Here is a 24,538-nt window from a genome sequence, read left to right as displayed (position 1 = left end):
ATGCATATATTTGTTCTAGAAGAAACAGATAAACTGCATACTGTTTGTGGGACATATATGCTCACAAACCCATTACAAATAGTCCTTGATTTACAATCACAATTGAGAACAGAATTTCTGTTGTTAAGCAACAGAATTTCTGTTGTTTTGGGTGACACACCAGCATTCACCTGACAAACTATTCTGAAAAATACATCCCGTTCTCATGTGATTTTTGGACAGTATGGAGGCTGCTTGAGAATGAGGTGTGCTCTTGTGCAACCTCCAGATCTGCTGAAAGTTGCATGAAAGGGCTGTGGTCTCATGTGTGCCTCTGGAGCCTCCAAAAATTGTGATAAAATGGGGCATGCTTTCATGCAGTTTTGGGGAGAGGTCACAGAAGAGCATTCTCTGAAGCTGCTTAAAGGAAAAGGCCTCGTGCAACCTGGAGCAGCCTCAGGTATGCCACAGGGGGCCTGTCAAGAGAAAGAGAACATGGCCTGAATGTAAGTGGCAGGTGACAGATCCTGGGGAATAGCGTGAGGCAGTCTTTTTGAGTGGCACCAGGGCAGTGGTGACTCCACTTCAGGTCCAGCCTTGGCACTGCTGTTCAGCATGGCCAGGATGGTAGGGGGATAGATAGAAAACTGTTTCTCGTTTTTTCGGTTTGTGTGTGTGTTTGTATGTGTGTGTTTCTTACCCGCCGAGCCCAAAAGGTTCACTATCACTGCACTAGTACCATAAAGTGACCACCGCCAGAATGACCCCAACCAGCCACCAGGAAGAGTGCAGGGTGAAACTTACCCAGTGCCTCTGCTGTCAAGAAAGCTGAGCATGATGGGAAATAGCAGGATGCAAAAATTGACACAAAAAAAAGGAAAATAAAAGAAGTCAAAACCAGCGTTCCAGCACTCCAAGGGTTTAATCATCATTCTAAGCTTGAAGAGAAACACACTGATCCCAGCTCCATTTTTCCAACAAAATCTTTTGTATAAGTCTTTTCTGAGTTATGAGTCATGGGGTGGTGATGGTCCTTCCGCTTTTTATGTGTCAACTCAACCTGATTCATCTTGATGAATTGGAACAGGAGCCATAAAAAAAGAGACAATAGAAGGATCACATTCTGATCCTTCAAATCATGACTCAGAGGATCCTTTTTTTTTTTTTTTTGGTTCACACATTCTGGCTCTCTCCCCTCTCCATTTCCAATCCTTTGGCCCAAGAGAACCAGAAAATACCAGCAAAGCAAAGTCCAAATGTCCTAAGTTAGAATTTGAAAATAATCTCATGAAATGGATCACAAACGATGGGTAACAAATTGAACATTGCCATTTGGCATGAGAGCTCCCTGGTTCAAAAAAATTATAGTTAAAGAAATAGAAAGGGAGACTGGCAACAGAAAAGGAAAACAAAGGAGTGTATTAAATCTTCAATCTTCAATCACTTGTGTTGAAAACAACCTTCAAACCGCTTTCTCAAACCTCTATCCTCTAGGTAATTGGATTATAAATACTATTATTCAGCATGCTTCAGTAGTTGGCCTGTGTTTTATCCATGCTGTGTGACCTGCATGGGTTCCTGGCTTTTATCCGACTGGCATTCAATTTCTCCTTTATAGCCAGGTTACCTGTGCAGTCACCGCTCCCTGAAGAGATCTACCCATCCCAATTGGATTAGATAGGGTGGGATCACTCTAGGTCCCCTCTATTAAATATGATCTTCTGGCAAGACCTAAGAAACAAAGCTTTTCTGTAGCTGTACCTACCAAATGGAACTGTCTCTCCCTGATGTTGTGTTAAGAGTTTTAATCTTTCCTTTTTATGATTTATGTATGTTTCTTGGCCATCTAGGGGTCTTGCATATAATAAGTAGCCGTATTTTTTTTTCAAATAAATAAGAGATAATGAATACAAAAGACAATCAAGATTAAAATAATGTACCATGTAGCAATTGCATCCCAACACAATTATTACAAATATTAGCTATGCCTGTTGCTGTGGATATCATTGCCATTTCTACTCCAAGCAATTTTGTTCAAACTCCTTTATAACAATTCATCGGCGCTAAACCAACAAAACTGGAGCTGACCAGATACTTCTCTCTGTATTGTGTACGATTTTTTTAAAAAATTATCCTGCATGTTTTGTATTCTTGGAACAACTGAAATAGTTTCTGAAGTTGACTGCAAATTTGCCATAACTATATTTTTGCAGATCTAGAAAAACCCATGCTTAAACCTAAGAGATAAGTAGTCCTTGATTTACAACCGTAATGGAGCCTGCTAATTATATTTGTAAGTCGTGATGGTGCAAAGTGGGTCATCACAGGGCTGACCTGATTTTATCTTTTTTGACCGTAGACATTAAATGGTTAACTTAAGTGGTTAAATGAAACCACTTAAGTTAACCATTTAATGACCATGGTTAAATGAAACCATTGTTCGCTATGGAGTATTTTTTGCCAAAAACTGGAAGTAAATGCTGGGTTTGGGCAAAAATGTCATAAATTGACATGCGACTGAGGGACTCTGTAAACGGCTGTAAATGGGGGGTCAGCTGCCAAGCACCCAAAATGTCACATGACCAAGGAGACAGAATTTTAAAACTAGGTCCTAAGTACCTTTGCGAGTGTCCATCATAACTTTGATGGTTGCTAAGCAACTGATCATAAGCCGAGGAGTGCCTGTATTGTATTTTCACTTTGTTTCCCCTGATTTTTTCTTTACTGAAGCTTGTGAAGAATTAATGCCACAGACACTGTTGCGTCTTCTATTTTTTTGTTTTTGATTCACAATGCCATCTTCAGCAACTGCTTTTTGAACTGTGATAGATGCTCGGCAGTGGTATTCATTGCACTGACTTAAAGTAGATTCCCTCTTTTTCCTTCCTTCCCCAAATTAATTTCTTCTTTAATGGGTTTTAAAGAGGTTGCTCATTTTTAGCTACAAATACTTCCAGATTTGTTTTTGAATTGCCACCGACAAAAAGAACTTTGCCATGGACAATATATTTTTCCAGTGAGATACTTTCTGTTGAAGACTTTTGGAAATGCTTTGCCAGAAAGTAAAATAACTCCCCATTTATAACCCTCTTTGCATCTGTCAACAACATCCAAAATGGCTACTCTTTTTTGATAGGAGGGGATACTCTAATTGCCCATCATTTAAAAAAGTCTAGTTCAGCAGCTGACCTAAAAAATAATTGGGCTGGAAAAAAATGCATGAGAGAGAAGAAAGTTAACAACATTTGAAAATTCTTCTCAAAATATGCTTTTAGATTTACAGCGCTGAACTTGCGTACACTAGATTTTGTGCTAGTTTCAATATATTACAGGTAGTCCTTGACTTACAACCATTTGTTTAGTGATCATTTGAAGTAACAATGGCACTGAAAAAAGTTACTTACAACTGGTCCTCATGCTTATATCCGTTGCAGCATCCCCGCAATCACGTAATCAGAATTTGGGTGTTTGGCAACTAGCATGTATTTACCATGATTTCTGCACCCTGGGCTCATCTGATCCCCATCTGAAATCTTCTCAGCTGCCTTTCAACAAACAAAATCAATAGGGCAGGGGTCTTCAAACTTGGCCCTTTTATGACTTGTGGACTTCAAGGTACGCTGGCTGAGGAATTCTGGGAGTTGAAGTCCACAAGTCATAAAAGGGCCAAGTTTGAAAACCCCTGCAGTCGGGAAAGCAGCAATGACTTAGTGATCACGTGATTCACTTTAACAACTGCCGTGATTCATTTAACAACACCAAAAGGCCATAAAATCAAGTGCGACTCACTTACAACCACCTTGCTTAGCAACAGAAATTCTGCTCCCAATTGTGGGTGTAAACTGAGGACTTACCAGTATGTAATTTGTGTTCAAACAAGATTCTAGCGCAGTGTTTTTCAAACCTGGCAACTTTTTTATTTTTATTTAATTTTTTTTTTAAAAAAAATTTATAAGCCGCCCCACTCCTGCAGGACTCTGGGTAGCTAACAATAAAAGCACCATATAACATGACAAAACAGACAATACAATAACAGTCATCCAGGGGTCAGATTTTATAAACCCCAGGCCTACCGGAAAAGCCAGGTCTTAAGCAGCTTATGGAAAACCAGCAGGGTGGGAGCGGTCCTAATCTCCGGGGGGAGCTGGTTCCAAAACGTGGGCGCCATCACAGAGAAAGCCCTCCTCCGCGGCCCCGCCAAATAGCACTGCTTGGCCGATGGGACCTGAAGGAGGCCCAGCCTGTGGGATCTAACCGGACAAAGGGAACTATGAGGTAGAAGGCGGTCTCGCAAATAGCCTGGCCCTGAGCCATATAGGGCTTTAAAGGTAATAATCAACACCTTGAATTGGACCCGGAGACCAATAGGCAACCAGTGCAGCTCACGGAGGATAGGTGTAACATGGGTGTACCGAGGAACACCCACTACTACTCGCGCGGCTGCATTCTGGACCAACTGTAGTCTCCGAATACTTTTCAAGGGTAGCCCCATGTAGAGCGCGTTGCAGTAGTCAACTTGTAAGATGTGTGGACTTTAACTCCCAGAATTCCCCAAAGAGTTGAAGTCCATTCATCAAAGTTGCCAAGTTTAAAAAACACTGCTCTAGAACTAATCCTACATCAGGACCCAAACAATATTGTTTTAAAAAATAAATCTTAGCATACTGTAGTTTGGGACTCTTAGGAGCATTCACAAGCATGATTGATTGTAAGGATTCTGGAGGCTGCTAGGTTAGCAACTTTCAGAGAACCACATATATTCAACCTGCGGTAGGAGATATGGAAATTCTTCTCCCTACCCCATAACCTCAGAGTAGTTTTTCACTCTACAATCCATCTTCCGGCAGCTGAACCTAGAACAGCAGGGTTTTCACTGGAAAAACTGACTTCAAACCAAGGCACTAACTCCTATCATTAAAATGTATTTGTGGTTCACTGATGAAAATTTGTTAAAACATATGTGTGAATTGCAGGTGGTTTTCAACTTACCACCACAACAGGGAACACAAAATCTGCTGCTGTGTCATTATGTGACCGTACTTGATTTTACAACTTTTGGCTGTAGTTGTTAAGCGAGGCATCACGTGACCATGACATGCGGCCTTAAATGGCTTCTGCATTGACTTTGCTTGTTGGAAACTGGCTAGGAAGGTTGCAAATAGTGACTCTGTGACTGCAAGGTGGTGCAATAATATTGTAAAATGCACAACAATTCCCAAGCGCTGGATCATGGCGATATTACAATGGTCTTAAATGCCAGGACAGTCGTAAGTCGGTTTTCTCAGTGCTGTTGTAACTCTGAATAGTTGCTAAATGGATGGTTGTTAAGCAAGGGTTTCTTGCAGTTCTACTGCCTTAACCACACTTGAATTCTGCCCAAATCAAATAAATTCCCAGTAATCCAAAAGCATTGAACATAGGAACAGCACAATCGAAAGGTGGAACACCAAAAGGATTTTACCAGTATATCAACCCCAGAGATTCAGCTGATACCCTCACTTCTGATTTTAGAGTCAACTCAAAAATTTTAAACTTGTCTTTTAACAATCTCAATGCCTTGCAAGGTTATGAACAGTTGCTTTTATTATGTAGCACTGTTATATGAAGATTTTGTTTTGATAGCAACAGGACTTAGGCTTATATACTGCTTCACAGTGCTTTATAGCCCTCTCTAAGAGGTTTACAGAGTCATCATCTAGCCCCCAATAATCTGGGTCCTCATTTTATCGACCTTGGAAGGATGGAAGGCTGTTTATCTTAAACCAGTGGGGATCAAACTGCCAAACTGCAGGCAGCCAGCAGTATTAGCCTGAAGTACTGCAGTCTAAGTACTACACCACCATGGCTTATAACCTTATAAGCATTCAGAGATCAATTGGGGAAGTGTAAAAATCTTGTTAAATGTATAAACAGGTTTCCAGCGTACTATGTGGCAGTCAGCATAACTGTTGCACTCCAGTAATTTTCCTACTGCTGTCCAACACTGTGATTTTCAACAGATTGATTAATTTTGCAAAAAGAAGCTGTTATTTGTTTGTTTATGTTACATTTTGATCCCTCTGCAATCACAGGAAGCTCTTCAGAAGCTACGTCAGTAAACTAAAAGAAGAGGCAGTTAATCTATTCTCCAAAGCAACTGAGGGCAGGGCAAGAAGTAACAGATGGAAACTTAACAAAGAGATATACCCAACCTGGAACTAAGGAGAAATTTCCTATCAGTGAGAACAATTAATCAGTAGAATAGCTTGCCTCCAGAAGTTGTGGATGCTCCATCACAAGAGATTGGACAGGAATGGTATAGGGCAGAGGTAGGCAACCTTGGCTCTCTTATGACTCGTGGACTTCAACTCCCAGAATTCCTGAGTCAGCATAGCTGACTCAGGAATTCTGGGAGTTGAAGTCCACGAGTCATAAAAGAGCCAAGGTTGCCTACCCCTGGTATAGGGTCTCCTGACTGAGCAGGGGGTTGGATCAGAAGACCTCCAAGGTCCTTTCCAACTCCGGATACTCTGTATTCTGTAACTTCACAGTTAAAACTCGCAAGCCAATCACTTTTGGGCTCCAAGTGGGAGCATTTAAATACTAAAATGTATGTGTTACTTGAAGAAGAGAAATCTTCTTTTCTTTTCTTGTGAGTAAAATGTTGTGTCCTGTTTTCCCAATGTTTCACAGGCTCGCCAATTTCTTGAAACTGAAGGGAAGAATTATCCAGCCAAGGTGACATACTTGGAGGAGGAGAAGATGTCCCCATAATTTTCTAACTTATTATTTCTCAGTAGCATTTCTATTCTAATTAAGAAATCATAATATACAAATACAGCTTTCAATTTTGAATAAACCACATGCCTTTGATGCTGCAAGAAGCACTCCTATGGTCCCAGAATTGCGGATGAAAATTAAATTGGTATGAAAAAAAATATTTCTTGTTCATTTTCTGGCCTCCGGCAGTCCTAGACTTATGTCTTCAATGCCTCTGGAGCAGTAAACTTGATGTGTTTATTTGTTTGTTTATTCTCATTTTTTAAGAATGGGTGCACTTCCATAATCTAATTCCATTAAATTTCAAATGTACTAATAAGGTCTTGTGGCTCTGGAATTAAGGGGAACCTGCTTTTGGTCCAATTTTGCATTCCACTCTGTCTAGCAAGTTCAACAAACTCAGGGTTGATCACAGATGAGGAACTGAAAGCCAGCTAAACAGCAATTTTTTTGCTGTTTTGAGTCATATTTTTGTAACATTTTGCTTCGGGATAAAAGTGGAACCTTCTGATCAGGTCTCTATATCAAGACAGTGAAGGAAAAATGAGAGAACCGTACCTTTCTTTGCTTTCTTCTGAAGCTTCAGAGTATCTGAAGATTTCTTTTTTATTTCCTGGCGTGCTTTTTTGTATTCTGCAAAAAAAGAGTGAGAGCAAGAGAGAGATTGTATATAAACATATTTGATGGGCAATGGTGCTAGAAACTCAAGTTAAGCAATGTTGGAGAAGGATTTTAATAGTAGTACTGTGTAAGCATAAGCTATGCTGAATTCAGTGGGTTTATGCCAAGGTAAGCTTACACGAGATTGAAGCTTAAGCAACTTTCATTTTAAGGGCCTAATGCATTTAACATTTTGCACAAACGAAGGTCAAGGAAGAATAGGAAAACATAATCAACTGAGGTTACAGGGGTCATAAGTAATCACAGAAGGGATAATAAGCAATTGCAACAGATTACCATGCCTTCCTTTTTTATATAGAACAGTGGTTCTCAACTTTTCTAATGCCGTGACCCCATAATACAGTCCCCCATGTTGTGGTGACCCCCAAGTGGGTGTGCCACCAATAAGAGGGAGTAGGACAGCTAGGGAAAAGGAAAAAAAATGGCCGACAACATGGTTTGGTGACCCCTGTGAAATGGTTGTTCGACCCCAAATGGGGTCCCGACCCACAGGTTGAGAACCACTGATATAGAAGAATAAGGTCACGGTACTAATCAGTTTATGATATGGAACAAACAGGACCCTTTTTGACTAGCAGTTTGAATGACATACATATCCTCCCGTAGCCAAAAACAAAATACAGGACAAATCAAGCAATATTTTTGTGCCACTTTAGACACTGAAAATTGTATTACAATATGGACTTGAGACTTCATTCATCTCAGCAGATGCTTAAAAAGCCAGATGTGTTTGTATGTGTGTGTGTAAAGCAGGGGTCCCCAACCTGTGGGCCGCGACCCAGTACTGGTCCATGGCCTGTGGGCCACCGGAATGGCTGGTGCTAGCACTGCCGTGCAGGTGCTAGTTGCCCCGTTTGCGCATGCACATGGGTGCCAGCACCACCGTGGGTGCATGCATCCCACTTGCGCATGCACATGGGTGCTAGTGCCACCACCCTGCGTGTGCCCATTTTGTGCATGCGCACATACGCATGTGCACATACATTTTCCTGCTCCCCCCTTTCCCTCTGGGCCACTAACCCAGAAAGGATGGGGAGCACTGGTATAGAGCATGTGCATAAACACAGCATATAGGAGAGGCTAAATCATAAATTGTGTGATCAGAGCAAAATCTGTTGTTGTTTTTTTAAAAAAGGCCATCACATTATCAACAGAAGCTAATGTGCTTTATCATAATGTTGAAAATGTTAAGGGTAACTCACTGCTCAGTGTAGGAATCCAGATTAAAGCATCTACAATAAATGTCTATCCAATTTTTAAATGAAGACCTTTTGTGCCTCCAAGGTCCCTTCCAACTTTATCATCATCATTATTATTACTATTATTATTGTGCCTTTCTTATATCTATATCTATATATCTATATTTATATCCAGGGCTTTTTTTCTCATAGAACCCCCAGAACGGAGTTCCGGCATCTTTTTTGTATGGAATCTTGTAGGGTAGGCAAGGCAGGTTGTATGATGTCTGTGAGTTCCGCTACCTTTTTTTTTTTTTTTAAGAAAAAAAGCACTGTCTATATTAGATAGATAGATAGATAGATAGATAGATAGATAGATAGATAGATAGATAGATAGATAGATGGTAGGTAGGTAGGTAGGTAGGTAGGTAGGTAGGTAGGTAGGTAGGTAGGTAGAAAGATAGATAGATAGACAGACAGACAGACAGACAGAGGACCAATTATTATGATCTTAAAGGTCACAATTTAAGTGTAACATCAATATGTGAGTGGGGAGTATTTTTAGGGAAGTTTTGAAAGGTTTGCTACTTGAAATATAACATTCTTACAGGATACATTTTAAGGCCTACACTGTAATTTTTATCTGCTTCCCATCTCATTAAATGTCACTCAAATGTAACTTTGATTTTCTGCTGCAAAAAGAGGACCTGGGGACAATATCAGGGTTTCAAGTTCTCCTGCCCAGCACCAGGCAACTGGCTGGATTTTTAAACAGTTTCCATTGTTAGGAAATTTTTTTTCTTAATATCCTGCAGGAATGTGCCTTCTTGTATATGAAGACTATTGTTTCGTGTTCTGAGACAGCTGAAGTCTTGCCTCAGCAATAACAGTTTGGGGAATGTTAGTGTTAACATTGTGGGAGCCATTGTCTGAAAGGAAGGAACTCCTGAGCAGGCAGATTTTAACAACCTGTAGTAGGGGAAACAGCAAACAGCCTTGAAGGACACAGGAAGAAAAGCTGCAGGGGGAAGAAAAGCGGGGTCAAGAAAATAACTTGAGAAAATGTATTAGACAAGCCCCTCCTTCATTTACAAGGAGAGAATGTGAAGGAGGAGAGAAGGACATTCAGATTTGTAAGATTCTGTTGCCCTATATCAGGGGTAGGCAACCCTGGCTCTTTTATGACTCATGGACTTCAACTCCCAGAATTCCTGAGCCAGCATGGCTCAGCTTGGAAACTCTCCCTTTCCCCTCAGCATAGCTGGCTCAAGAATTCTGGGAGTTGAAGTCCACAAGTCATAAAAGAGCCAAGGTTGCCTACCCCTGCCCTAGCAGGTAGTCCTCGACTTAAAACCATTTGTTTAATGACCGTTCAAAGTTACAACAGTGCTGAAAAAAGTGACTTATGACTGTTTTTCACACTTATGACTACAGCAGCATCTGTGTCGAGCTTGAAGCGCTCGCATGATATTGCCACCATTACTGCTTCTCAGCTTACCAACACGCTGGGGGGGGGAGGAGAGAGGGAAGTGGAATGCAGGTTCCTAACAAGAAGTCAAGCCGTGGCGTGGGAACCAAGGATGTTTTAACAGGTGTTGCCAACTCACAGAGACACTTTCCCATAACAGTATTTCAAGACTTGATTGGACAATGTGACCAACACTAACAAGGGGAGGGAGGATTCTATATTTTAATTATAATGGTTTGAGCAGGAAATATCCAGAGTTGGTTTTGCTTTCATTTATGCCGAAATGATGTACTCAATAAAATTTTGCATAAAAAGCGATTGGGTCGTCTTGTTGGTGCTTACTCAGTTGGGTTCATCAGTTGGAACCTTGACAACCTGTGTGGTCCTGTGATCAAAATTTGGATGCTTAGCAACTGGTTCATATTTATGGCAGTTGCACTGTCCTGGAATCATGTGGATGAGTTTTTACGACCTTCTGACAAGAACAAGCCAGATTCACTTTACAGCCACGTTACTAATTTAACAACTATAGTGATTTATTTAACAACTGTGGCAAGAAAAAGTCATTAACAATTATCTCACTTAGAACATAAATTTGGGGCTGAACTGTGGTCGCAAGTCAAGGGCTATGTCTGTCTGTCTAGTTATCTACCTACCTACCTATCTTGAATGCTGTCCATCTCGACAAAGGCAACTCTAGATGGCTTACAGATATTGAATAAAAATAGAATAAAGATCTTAAATTTAAAAATTAAAATAAAATAAAATAAAGCAGAATGGTGACAGAGGAAGTAAAGCGTGCACAGAGAGGAGATGGGGTGTTGTGTAGTGAATCAGTCACCCCCAATGTACCACGCCCCCATTGGGATCTCAGGTTAGTTGGCACAGCGATGTTTTCAAGGTCTTTCAGAAGGCCAGAAGAATGGGAGCAGATCTGACCTCAAGGGGCAGGATGTTCTGGGGGAGGGGGGGGAGCCATGGCAGAAAAAGCTCTACTTCTTTGGCTGATGGTTATTGCAGCATGTCCCTTCTGTTGGTATGAGTGGGGTGAGCTAATCCCACCGGGTAAGCTGGTTGTTTTATTGGGCTGACATCCTTCTGTTTTTTTTAAGGCTATTGCCTATGCTCTCTATTCATATTATTCTATAAATTCTGCCCCACACCACACCCCCAGTTCCGCTTCCACGTAACTACCTTTTGCATGGTCTTTGTCCAGCTGATTGGCCACTTTCTTCCATTCTTCCATCTGCTCTTGAAGTGGGTTTATCAGACAGTCAATTAAAGCACTAATTTTGTTGAGAAAACACAAAGAGGAATCAAATCCTGCAGGAAAAGAACCAATCTGAATCTCCCTCTAAGCCTTTTAAGGGCACGCTTTTCCCACACACGAACCCAAAGACCAGAAATTAGAAACACCTCGGTCCAATTCAATCACAGCCGCATCAATCAGGCTTATGGAGTAAATGACAGGCTGTTTGAGACTGAGAGGCTGGGGAATTCTGGGAATTGGAGTCCAGACGTCTTAAAGTTGCCAAGGTTGAAAAATACTGGTTTAGCTCAAGGCCACTCAATGCAAAAATGGTGAGCAAAGAGCACACTTAACCTTTCAGTGGTGGGTTTGCAAATAGGAGTGCTCAGGACAAAGAAATTACCAGGACAAATCAAATGCTAAATCTGATTTAATTACACAGGCATGTAATCTAAATTCAATTACTTATAGTTAATATTATGATTTGCCATTATCTGATAATTTTCCCCATCTGCTACGTTTAAAAAAAAATGACAGTTTTGTGGCATCTCTGCAAGAAGGATACAAGCCAAATCCAAAACTCTAGGGAGATTCAATCTGTGCATCCTTGCTTTTGTGACGATGAAGCACAATTTAGATTTGCTGCAATACTTCCCTAATTTTTTTACTCAACCTCTTATAATCATCACACAAGAACAACTCCCCAATTTACTCAAGAGTTACCAGAAATAACTCCAGAGAGGGGGAAAATATTTTTGCAACACTAATCAATGTTCTCAGATATGGAAATCTTGCATTTTGCCATTCTTCACTTACTGCTGAGTTACAGTAATGTCTGAAACAAGAATTACTACTTCGAAAATACAGAGCAAGCAAGCCATTGTTACATTTTCCCTTTTACAAAGCCCAATTTGTACAGTAAGAGAAAATGAAAGGGTGTTCCTGGCAACAAAAAGTTGGAGGTTGGCTGGAAGTCAGCCCCAGTAAACAGCTTAATATGGTCCTGAATGAAAGAGACTGAGTACCAATTAAATTCTGAATGTCATCCAGAATCTAATGAAACTCTATTTCCAGATTGTCAACTGGCAACAAGCATAACTCACCTTGAAAACTGCCTGAGCTTGGACTCAATGCTTCGATGTCGCATACACATTCTGGTTAAAGCAGAGCCAATTTCTCTGGTAGCACCTGAAAAAGTAAAAAAAAAACAACAGCCTTACTTATAAGAACCTGCATCACATGTTCATTCTGGCAAAGAAAATAAGTAAAACACAGATCCGACTGAGAGTATGAAGCATTGAGGATCAAGCACCTGATCAAACCTTATGGGAGGTGCTACAGAAATTCATAATATTGTTATACAAATTCTTGGATCCTGCCGGAGACTGATAACTGGGTAGCACAGAATCAGCCTAAAAGGAAATACATTTTGATGTATATGGAATTGGAAATAAAGTAGCATTAAGGAGTTTTTAAGACACGAGAACCAATTTGGTGTAATGGTTAAAGATCACGCTAGAAATTGGGAGACTGTGAGATTATATTTTTGAAAGTTATTCCTCCAAATTATTTGAGTGTAATGCAGTGAGTCTGGATAGTAAAAGAAATATTTTTTAAAAAAAATTAATGAAATAGCTTACAAACAAAATTTTATTCAGCACTTGAGTGTAAATGCTTAACAGAGCAAGGAACTGGGCTGATTTCAATATCCAGCCTTTCTCAAACTAATACCTCTTAGATGGCTGGATTTCATTTCCCATAATCATTTTTCAGCTTGGTCTTGGCAAAGAATTGAGAATATATATATTCCAAACTCTCTAATAATTCCTCTAAATAAATCTTGATAAAATCAGGGGACTTCTTACAGGTCTTAACATTTCAATAATTTACCGAGTCCTGAGCTGCAAACTGTCCATATGAATTGTTCTAAAATACCCAGTGAGGCAGGTATTTTGAGAACCACAATAACCACAAATAAACTCTGACAGAAAAGAGAGCTAATATCTTTCAGTCCAACTATCAAGCACACAAAATGCTACACAAATCTTTGTAACCCGCATCAAATTATGAAGATGAAACCTAAGCATTCTAAACTTGTCAAGTATCAAGAACATAAAACTGAAACAGGAACTGAGAGAAAATAGATTAGTCTTTATAGAGTCATGATATATCTAAATCCCTTAGTTCACGGGTGTCAAACTCGCCGCGTCACGTGACATGTTGTGACATATCGTGACTTTTTTGCATTGCCGGAGCTGGGGTGAGATGTGGCCTCTGCATGATGCAACTGGCCCGCGGGCCAGCAGTTTGACACCCCTGCCTTAGTTGCTCCTCGTTTATGAGATGGATACAAAATGCAACTCTTTCTCATTCAGAAACCAATTCACAATTCAAGCTTCCTGCATAGCCAAGAAACTGTAAATTTGATTGCTCATAACATAGACGTCAACCGGCAGATGGTGCTGTTTTTAAAGGACATGAGAACTTAGCAAGAACTGCCTTGCTGAATCAGTGGGAAAAAGGTAAGACTTCCTTGAAGAAGATCAGAGCATAATCAAGACAATCCAACCCTTGTTTATTATAAGCACCAGTCAGAAATAGGACTATGATCGAATATAGTCCAGCCACTGACACATTTTTTCCTCTGACTCCGTTTTATGCACCCTTGGAACCAGCTCCTATTCCGTTTTTACCCAAGCCTCTCTCCTTGTCTTCATGTTAACTATGAAAAATTGCAATGCTGTTAAAGTTAATGCAGTGTCATTGAAGAATGCCACAGAGGTATCATGATTTCCTTCCTATCTACGCAGATGGGGTCTCCTTTTTTCTGAGGAATCCTAGGAATTTTATATGCTTTTTCTTTCACCCTCACGAATCTGTTCTCATTTTTTTCACCGATGGGTGATTTCAGACTCTAGCACAGTGTTTCTCAACCTTGACAATTTTAAGGCATGTGGACTTCAACTCCCAGAATTCCACAGCCAGCAATTTCAGTGAAGCTGAAATTAATCTAGAGGCTAAGAAGGCAGCAGCCATAGACTCTACAGTGAACTAAAATTAACATTCACAATTCAATTAATTAAAAAAGGATAGTGATGAGGGGGGATGAGAAGGAAGAATGATGAGATTGGTGAGTTACCAAAACTCAAGAGCTTTGGGCATCTTCACGTGACATTCCGTGAAATTTGGACTATTTTATAATATATTTTGGGGTGGAGGGAGGCAATATGCCTTATCATTAAACAAGATAGCACAATTAATGCTCAAGCTTCAGTAGAAGTTTTGATTTGCAGGCTATTAATTAGAATGCTGTTATAAGGGTACCATCAAGAAAATCTGAATGTTTCCTATACAGATATAGTCCTTGACTTATAACCATTTGTTTAGTGACCGTTCTAAGTTACAATGATACTGAAAAAAATGACTTAGGAAATGGTAGAATATCTTCAGACAAGGTTGAGATTAGTTCACCAGACTAACAAATGCTTTCTGATTGATTACATCTAACCTGGCCCCCATATTATGAATATGTATATCTCCTGGTTTTTTGCGAACGGCTCCACTAACCATCTACCCTCCTCACCCTTGTACTTATGTCCCCAGTCCCAAATGTTTGGATACTCTTGGGATGCAGTTTGATGCATTTTCACCTAGGAAACTGGCAACTGATGGGAAATTGTTGTTGTTTGATGAGATGGGCAGCTATAGAAATCAGATAGACAGATGGATAAAAGCATCCTGCAAAGTTGCTGTCACTCCTGACTAACCATCAAACATTCTTTAACCTGCCCTAAACGCTAACACTAAAAGAGTAATTCTACATCTATTTGCTTAGGATAACCCCACTGAGTTCAAAGGATCGTATTTTCAGGATATGCACATACAAGAATGTAGGCAGAGTCAACTGCATTGTCAAACAATGTATGGTATTCTTTCACTCCGTTGCTTTAGTTATTTACAGCTTAACACCAGAAGCTTCAAATAGTTAAGCAATAAAAGGCCGCAGCTAAGAAGGATGCATTTATTTCCTTCTGCCTCTCCATCCTTCACCACTCATTCTCTTCCTCTCTCTCCCATCTTCTTAGCAAGTTAAGTGCAGGAAGAAGAGTCAGACAATAGAAAGAGAGACAGGATGCATCCCTTAAACACAAAATAAGTATCATCTGAAAACATGCAGACTCAACAGGAAAAAAAGAGATTACAGTGAATACCAATTTTCCTTCCTTCCCTCCCACTTACATTATTACTGGATCCCTAAATATTTTCCCAACACTTGGTATTGCTACACGTGAATGTGTTTCAAACACAAGCACTTTGTTTAACCAGCCCAGTGTACATGACTCTTCTTTATAAATATTGCATCGAGATAAAGACAATGTTAAACAGCTTAAATTCTCTGTATCTGTGGCTTGACAGCTTTGCTATGAAAGGGGAACCCAAAATACAACCATGTGCATGTCTGCTTATGCATTTATTATGCATTTCCTTCCATTAAAATGGACCCAGGATTTGCAATGGGGAAGCCCAAGTTTATGAAAGGAATAAGAGATCCCCTTTCCCTTTTCAGTGACTGGTTGTTTTTTTTTACTTTTATTTCCTGTAAAATGATTGCAAAGGGCTGATATAAATTTCCTTCCATTCTGTTGCCACTACCAATATGGGAAGGCCAAGAGAGAACAGCTGCAGACATTCTGTGGTGACAGGGAGTGTACCAGGTTACCAACCTCCAGGTGGAGAATCAACTTTGTCTGCTTGTAGGACGTTCAATGGGAAACTCAACCAAGACTCCTTTCTTTGGTGTCCTTGATGCTCTTTGAGCTTGATGGTTTTCTTGCAGACGTTTCATTAACAAAGTAGTTAATGAATGATAGCATGATAGCACTGATGATGCTACCTGGTTTGGAAATGAAGTATCTGCAAAAAAACCACCAAGCTCAGAGAGCACCAAGGACCCCACAGCTTAATCCTGAGCAACAAATATTCACTTCTATCAATCCTTTCTTGATAGGGAAAATCAGGATCGTATTAGCTCTGACTGAATCAATGCCACAATATTTAATGATTGCTGACTTCCTTTTTCTCTCTTCATATTAAAGCCAGCATGCTGTTATTTTTAGGCAATTTGGGAACATTCTAGGTCAAGATGACCTAAAATTTGCTCCAGCCAATTAATAATTCAGGAAACAAATTCATCATGGGGGGGGGGGAAGCTAACCTTCCATCTTTTGGCACATGCTTAACACATCTCATAAACCATTTTCTGGGAGAATTATACAATGGCTTGTCATCTCTTGCCAATAAACTGTCCATTACTGTAATAAGACTAAAAGGAACTTCCAATCTACAATAAAGGGGGTTTTGATCTTGGCACTAAGAGGAGGTTGCTCAAAATTCGGACTACAGAACTGAAGGAAAGGGGTTTGAAGGATTCACCTGTCATTTAGAATTAGCTAACTATTATTATGGAGAACTCTGGTTTAGTGCTCAACCTCAATCTGGTCAGCGCATCTGACTTACATTCTGTTCTTCCTTAAAATCTATATGACTCCATGTGTAAGGCCACCATTTATTTCTTAATTTATTAAAGATGTGGAATCAAATAAATGTAAGTAGTCCTCAACTTATGATGATAATTAGGGCTAGACTTTCCGCTGCTAAGCAAACAGTTAAGTGACTTGTGCTTCATTCTATATCCTTTTTGCCACGATTATCAAGTAAAATCACAGTTGTTCTGCTGTGATTTGTTAAGTGAATCATGCAGTTGTTAAGTAAATTCCCTCATTGATTTTGCTTGTCAAAAACCAGCTGGGAAGGTCACAAATGTGATGATGTGTCCCTGGGATGTTGCTACCATCATAAATACATGGCAGTTACCATGTCACTTAATGATGATGATGATGATGATGATGATGATGATGATAATAATAATAATAATAATAATAATAATAATAATAATAATAATAATAATGATGATGATGATGATGATGATGATGATGATGATGTTGGAAGGGACCGTGGAGGTCATCAAGTCCAACCCCTGCTCAGGCAGGAAACCCTATACCATTTCAGACAAATAGCTGTCCAGTCTCTTCTTTAAAACTTCCAGTGTTGGAGCATTCACCGCTTCTGGAGGCAGGTTGTTCCACTGGTTAATTGTTCTAGCTGTCAGGAAGTTCCTCCTTAGTTCTAGATTGCTTCTCTCCTTGATTAGTTTCCATCCATTGCTTCTTGTCCTGCCTTCAGGTGCTTTGGAGAATAGCTTGACTCCTCTTCTTTGTGGCAGCCCCTGAGATATTGGAACATTGCTATCATGTCATCCTTCTCTTCGTTAAACTAGACATACCCAATTCCAGCAACCATTCTAGTGCCATTGACTGTGAACAGTCGCTAAATGGTTGGTTGTAAGTCAAGGACTTCCTGTAATACAGTTCCAATTGTCCTACATGGGAGAAAAAGAGCATCTGCAGGCATGGAACGCATGTTATCTCAATGAAATGCAACATCCTCCTGCTAAAAATTAAGGAAGATTAAAAAGCTTCCAAGGAACTAACTGGGGATATGCCCAAATGTTTTTAAGTTTGGAAAATTCTAAATATTGCAAGCTAAGAAGCTAGAAATCGGACAAGTTGCAACGTTTCAAATGTTCACAAAATCATAAGTAGCTTTTAAAATCCCTTGCTGGCCTATATGTTGTGTTTTAAAGGCATTCTCTACCATTAGCCAGTAAAACAGTAGACGTTGGATTTATCCCTGCTGCTTTTGGCGGGGACAAGCAGAGTAAGATGGGGAAAGTGGCAGTTATAAAACCACAAGTTCAGACTATGAGGCACCATTTTGGATTCTACTGCTGTGAAAGACAGACCTAGACATGACATCAGCAAGATACACATGCTGTGTGCTTCACACAGTATCACTAATAAGACTTTTTCAGGTTTCATTCCATAAATGCAAAATCTAAGCTAGTTTGTTAGTTGAGCATTACAGAGTGCGCACTCTGCATCTCTGCATGGTTTTGATAAATTTAATAAAAACTAGGTTGCCTCACTTTCTTGAAGTTTCCTGTCTAAATGATGGCCAAGGCCAATGCAGCATGCTTCTACATGAGGAAGAAGAAAAATCAGTTCACAGGAAAGGGATATTCTTCATGGATATGAACCCACGCTGTGCAGGTAGTCCTCAATTTGCAACCCATTCATTTAGTGACCAAGTTACAACGGCACTGAAAGTGACTTAGGATTGTTTTTTACACAACTGTCTTCGCATCCCCATGGTTACGTGATCAAAGTTCAGATGGTTGGCAGCTGACTCATATCTATGACAGTTGCCGTATCGTGGGGTCATGTAGGCACCTTTTGCAACCTTCTGACAAGGAAAATCAACAGAGAAGCCAGATTCACTTAACAACCATGTTACTAACTTAACAACTGCAGTGATTCACTTCACTGTGGCAAGATAGGTTTGTAAAATGGGGCAAAACTCACTGAACAACGGTCTCACTTAGCAACAGAAATCTTGGGTTCAATTGTGGTCGTAAATTGAGGACGACCTGTACTGTTTTTGTTGAGTTTTTATAACTGTATGTCCATTTCCCTCACCCTTAAAAGAAGGCTTATTATTCCTTACATTTTGTAATAAATTTGTTTTTTAAAAAAAAAACTCACAGTTTTGTTCATTTGTCCTATGTCAGGGGTCCCCAATCCCCAGTCTGTGGACCAGTACCGGGCCATGGCATGCCAGCAACCGGTCCGCACAAACAAGCGGAGCCCCATCTGCAGGATGCAGGTAGCGCACCAAACCACACCCCCTCCGGTCCGTGGAAAAACCTCTCTCCACGGAACCGGTCCCTGGTGCCCAAAAGGCTGGAGACCTCTGTTCTATGTAATCCTTGAGCAAAAAGTAAAGAAAACAGAGTTGCTTTGAGTTCTAAATATTGCAAAAGGTTTTGGGCATGCCGTGATCAGTACCCGGTACAGCTGGCTTTAGATTATGCTCATCTGAACTGAAAGACACGTTTTAGTCAAGGTCTGGAACAACATGGGAGCTGTTTTGCTCTATATGCAGAAGAAAGCAGGGCTGTTCTGGGCAGCTGAGATATAATGGTATTTGGGAATGACCCTGAGAGACAGGAGGAAGAAACTAAAGCATAGACAACAGGCTGATCAACAAAATTTGAGTATGAAAGGAAACAGGTGTTTCAGAGGGGATCTAGTCTTCAAGAGAATAAGGAAGTGAATGAAGGAAGTGGTGCTTTTCAGACTTGCAAGATTCTGTTAATGAAATCTTACAATATAGATCTAGTATTCCTGGACCAGGGGTCCCCAACCCCCGAGCCACGGCCCACTACTGCGCCTCAAGCCATTTGGGACCAGGCCCTGAAAGTGGCGGGCGAGAGTGCATACATGCACGCTCCATTTGTCCTGCCACTCGCACAAATGGAGCTGCACACGCACATATCCCTGCTGCTCGTTCAGAACCATCCCTGTCAGTCCCCAAAGCCAGAAAGGTTGGGGAAGTCTGGACTACATCACAAGGCTAAAATGAAAGAAAGGCAAGCTGGTGGGTATCATCTCTTCTCTTTCTCTAGCAGCCCCAGCTTGGCACATCCCACTGGTTTGCTCACCCCCTGACCTCTCCATCTCTCTCCTTTCTTCTCTCAGTTGATGTCCTACACCAGGGGTCTTCAAACTTGCCCCTTTTATGACTTGTGGACTTCCAACTCCCAGAATTCCTCAGCCAGTGTGCCTGCCTGAGGAACTCTGTCCACAAATCAAAAAAGGGCCAAGTTTGAAGACCCGTGTCCTACACCCTTCCCAAGATCTTCCTTTCTTTTCTTCTCCTGAGCAACTGCATGCTAATCAATGTTGTAAACTGAACCATAAACCATAATCAAAACATTGTACAGATAGTCCTCAACTTAAAACCATTCATTTAGTGGTCATTTGAAGTCATGACAGCACTAAAAAGATCTGGTCCTCACACTTACAACCAGAGCAACAACCCCATAGTCATGCGATCAAAATTCAGGCGTTTTGGCAGCTGGCATGTATTTATGACAGTTGCAGTGTCCTGGGTGACATGTGATTGCCATCTGTGACCTTCTGACAAGCCAGGTAAATGGGGGGGGAGCTAGATTGGCTTAACAACCATATGATTTATTTAACAACTGTAGTGATTCACTTACCAACCGGCTCATAAAATTGGGTGTGACTCACTGCCTTGCTTAGCCATAGTAATTCTGGTTGTAAAGCAAGGACTACTACTACTACTAATAATAATAATAACAACAACAGAGTTGGAAGGGACCTTGGAGGTCTTCTAGTCCAACCCCTGCTCAGGCAGGAAGCCCTATACCATTTCAGACAAATGGCTGTCCAGTCTCTTCTTTAAAACTTCCATCGTTGGAGCATTCACAACTTCTGGAAGCAGGTTGTTCCACAGATTAATTGTTCTAACTCTCAGGAAATTTTTCCTTAGTTCTAGGTTGCTTCTCTCCTTGATTAATTTACTAGGATAACAGGATCTTAAGGTTCCATTGTAATAATACCTCATTATTTATACCTATCCATAGTTTATATATAGGCTCATTCAAAACTAGTGAAAGGTTCCACCTAGGTCAGTGGTGGAGAACCTATGGCACGGGTGCCAGAGGCGGCACTCAGAGCCTTCTCTGTGGACATGTGCACTGTCACCCCAGTCCTAGGCCTTCAGCTGGGTTTTATAAAACCTTTTCGCTTTAGACCTCCACTGCCGTGTACAAAAAAAAAAAAAAAAGTTCAATCAGTCAATTTCAACTTCTCCCTGGGAAAAAAAGATCTTGCAAAGTTGGAATTGATTGATTGAACTTTTTAGTTACCACCGCAGCCACGCCCACCCAGTGGGCCACACTCAGCCAATGGGCCACACCCACCCAGCACTCAACGATGCATAAGTGGGTTTTGGGTTGCAGTTTGGGCACTCAGTCTCTAAAAGGTTCGCCATCACTGACCTAAGTAGATCATGCAACATGGGCAAAATATCCCTGAAACCACCTTTCCCTTTGTTTGAGATGGTCTGGCTTGCAGATGATGGCTCTGCAGGCTGGGAATGAAAAGAGCAGCCACTTCATTGGTTTCCTTAGAATAGATTTTGCATTGGCATAATTTTTATACATCACCCAGCAATACATTTTGCATACAAGAATCTGAAGGGCAACTGCACCACAAAAGGTTTCTTTAGTGAGGGGAAGATGCACCATAATCAATTCTCCCCACTTCAACAGGAATTCTGTCCATGCTTCAAGAACTGAATACTGTATGTTATATGGCAGTAGAGAAAGAATTGCTACTACAGCATTCAGGCAGGAGTCATAGCTGAGTTGCATATGTACTCTTGCGTACTCTTCCAGCCTGCAACTCCAAACAGCGTTTGATAAATTGTTCCCCTCAAGAAGGACTTCAGGAGAGGAGGAGAAAGAAGCAACAAAATGCTCTTCAGATTTTTTTAAGAACATGTGCACTAAATCAAGATTTGGATGGATTCCTGAAGTAATTAAGTGCAATCATTCCTCCACCAACCTCAACATCAAAAAAAAATGTTAGCTGTTTACACAATCTGGTGTCATCAAGACTAATTTAAACCCAGACAACAGCAGGTTATTAAAGGGATCACAGAGCCCTCTAATGTTTAGTGAAGGCCAATATCCAGCAAGGATACATCAAAAGAAAATAAGAGAATAGAATTGGAAATCTTCTAGTCCAACCCCGTGCACAAGCAGAAGGTACCCTATAGCAGGAGTCTTCAACCGTGGCAACTTTAAGACTTGTGGACTTCAACTCCCAGAATTCCCCAGTCAGCTTGAATAAAATGCATACCGTATTTTCCGGCGTATAAAGCGATCTGGCGTATAAGACGACCCCCGACTTCGGCGCCGATTTCCATGCCTAGAAAGTCATCTTATCCGTCGGAAGCTACCGTAATTTCCGGCGTATAAGACGACTCGGCATATAAGACGACACCCGACTGCGGCGCCCATTTCCACGCTTTAGAAAGTTGTCTTATACGCCGGAAAATACGGTACGTCAAAATATGGTGCTTTGAAAATAGTTTGTCCCCCTCATCTATGTGGCAGCGCCTCAAATATTAGAACACTGCTATCATGTCATCCCTGATCATGGTCTTGTCCACACATTGACCCACATTTATAAAAATAAGCATCTTTGTTTACAGAAGGAAGAATTTGCTTTGAAAACGCCTCTAGCACTAAGAAATGCTATATAATTTACTCTCTAGACTTTACAGTCCTAGAGTTTACATTCTAACAAGGGTGGAAAAGAGCAACACTACATTTCAGGCGCTGGCAATAAATTGTATTATCTGCTCCCAGCTTAAGAAGAGCATTCTCCGTCTTCAAGAGCTCTATGCAGACAGCCTTGTTCTGAAGCATTATAATGGCTTTGCCCATCATGATACATGGTGGCTGTAATTCCTATACTGTTGGAGCAATTTTAATACACCTAGAGTGCCCCAGGGAAGGTTGCATTATTCCTGAAGCAGATTCTCCAAATTTATTCCATGCCTTATTAATTTAAATGCACAACCCCCAAGTGAGAGCAGAAAGTAAAGTTCATTGCTGATCCATCAACTTCTTTTGGGTTTGGTTCATGCATATGAGAGCCACTTACTGCCTCTACAGAAACTTGCATCTTTCTAACAAAAATAACCAAAATCAAGATTTGGGACATCCAATTTCAGAAATAAAAGGGCAGTTTGGAGAACACGAAGTCCACCTGCTTTAACGGAGAAACTGCAATGGAGAAGGCAACCACAGGATGAATAGCTGACGAAGTTCTCCCAAGCCTTATCTTGATGGCCTCCATAAATCAAAATCAGCAGCAAACTGATGATTTTTCCACCAATTAACTTTCTCTGCTTGTTTCAATTAGTTAATGTGAAAATGTGTACTAAACTTCTGTAAACTCAAGACCTATAAATCTTCCAAAATGCAGGGGAGGGGACAGGGAGGAGGCATCTCAAAGAGATTTATTCTGCAACCTACTTCTTTCCTTCTATTGGCCACAATTGAGCCCAAACTTTATGTTGCTAAGTGAGAAATTTGTTAAGTGAGCTTTGCCCTATTTTACGACTTTTCTTGCCACATTTGTTAAGTGAATCACTGCAGTTGTTAAGTTAGGAAGGCAGTTGTTAAGTAAATCTGGCTTCCCCATTGACTTTGCTTGTCAGAAGATCTCAAAAGGGAATGACATGCAACTATCATAAATATGAACCAATTCTCAAGCATCTGAATGTAAATCACATGACAATGGGGATGTTGCAATGCTCATAAGTGTGAAAAATGGTCATAAATCACTTTTTTCAGTGCCATTGTAACTTCAAATAGACACTAAATGAACTGTTGTAAACTGAGGACTACCTGTACTATAAAACGCTAAGAGATTCAACCTGGTCCTGCTACTTTTCTAAACCTTTACACTTTCAAGCTCTGTAGGACATCTTTAAAGACCAAACTAGGGAGCCTACTAGATGTTCATAACAGCATCCTTAAGCTCACCACCTATTATTGTGGTCACAGACAGCGCAGCAGGTGATTTGCCACTCTCTAAATCACCACACCTCTGTAATGCAAAAATTCAATTAGACACTTCTAATATGCTTCCCTTTTTCACTGTCACTGCATGCTGATTGCAGAGATCCCGGATGGCCTTGCAAAATTTGGCAAGGTCAGACTTTTTGACAGTTGGGTTAGGAGACTTCTTCTGAGAACAGCTGAGTGATAACAGGCAGTTCCAAAAGTGATAAACAAGGCCAAATGTTGGCTGAGCTCAGTTCCACCATTCGGTTTGATTTAAAATTTAAATTTAACTTCACTGTGCCTTTCAAAGAATCAAGCAAAATAATCTGAATTCTAATAAAGGAGAATACAAATAGTCCTTGACCAGGGGCAGGCAACCATGGCTCTTTTATGACTCAAGGACTTCAACTCCCAGAATTCCTGAGCCAGCCATGCTGAGGGGAAAGGGAGAGGTTTTCAAGCTGAGCTATGCTGGCTCAGTAATTCTGGGAGTTGAAGTCCACGAGTCATAAAAGAGCCAAGGTTGCCTACCCCCGTCCTTGACTTACGACCACGATGGAACCCGAAATTTGTGTTAAGTGAATTTTGCCCCATTTTACAATCTTTCTTGCCACAATCAATAACTGCAGTTACTAAGTTAGCAACATGATTGTAAA

The 24,538-nt window shown here is 40.7% G+C and overlaps 1 protein-coding gene across 17 annotated transcripts in view; it reads right to left on the bottom strand.

Annotated features, from left to right (window-relative positions):
* Window positions 1-24,538, bottom strand: part of MTSS1 (MTSS I-BAR domain containing 1) — a 147,285-nt gene that overhangs the window by 29,642 nt on the left and 93,105 nt on the right. For 9 of the 17 annotated variants that reach the window (XM_039359856.1, XM_039359851.1, XM_039359842.1 and 6 more), the window contains exons 4-7: window positions 12,418-12,502; window positions 11,260-11,351; window positions 7,297-7,371; window positions 784-807 (exon numbers count right to left, since the gene is read on the bottom strand). In XM_039359856.1, the coding sequence (XP_039215790.1) occupies window positions 784-807; window positions 7,297-7,371; window positions 11,260-11,351; window positions 12,418-12,502 (276 nt within the window). The remainder of the gene's footprint in view (window positions 1-783; window positions 808-7,296; window positions 7,372-11,259; window positions 11,352-12,417; window positions 12,503-24,538) is intronic. The other 8 variants (XM_039359844.1, XM_039359845.1, XM_039359854.1 and 5 more) reach the window with 1 other exon arrangement.

Source organism: Crotalus tigris, unplaced genomic scaffold (assembly GCF_016545835.1).
Source record: "Crotalus tigris isolate CLP2741 ecotype Arizona unplaced genomic scaffold, ASM1654583v1 scf7180000019137.2069052, whole genome shotgun sequence".
NCBI lineage: Eukaryota > Metazoa > Chordata > Lepidosauria > Squamata > Viperidae > Crotalus > Crotalus tigris.
The sequence above is the reverse complement of the archived record's forward strand: the minus strand, read 5'-3'. Positions and strand labels throughout refer to the sequence as shown.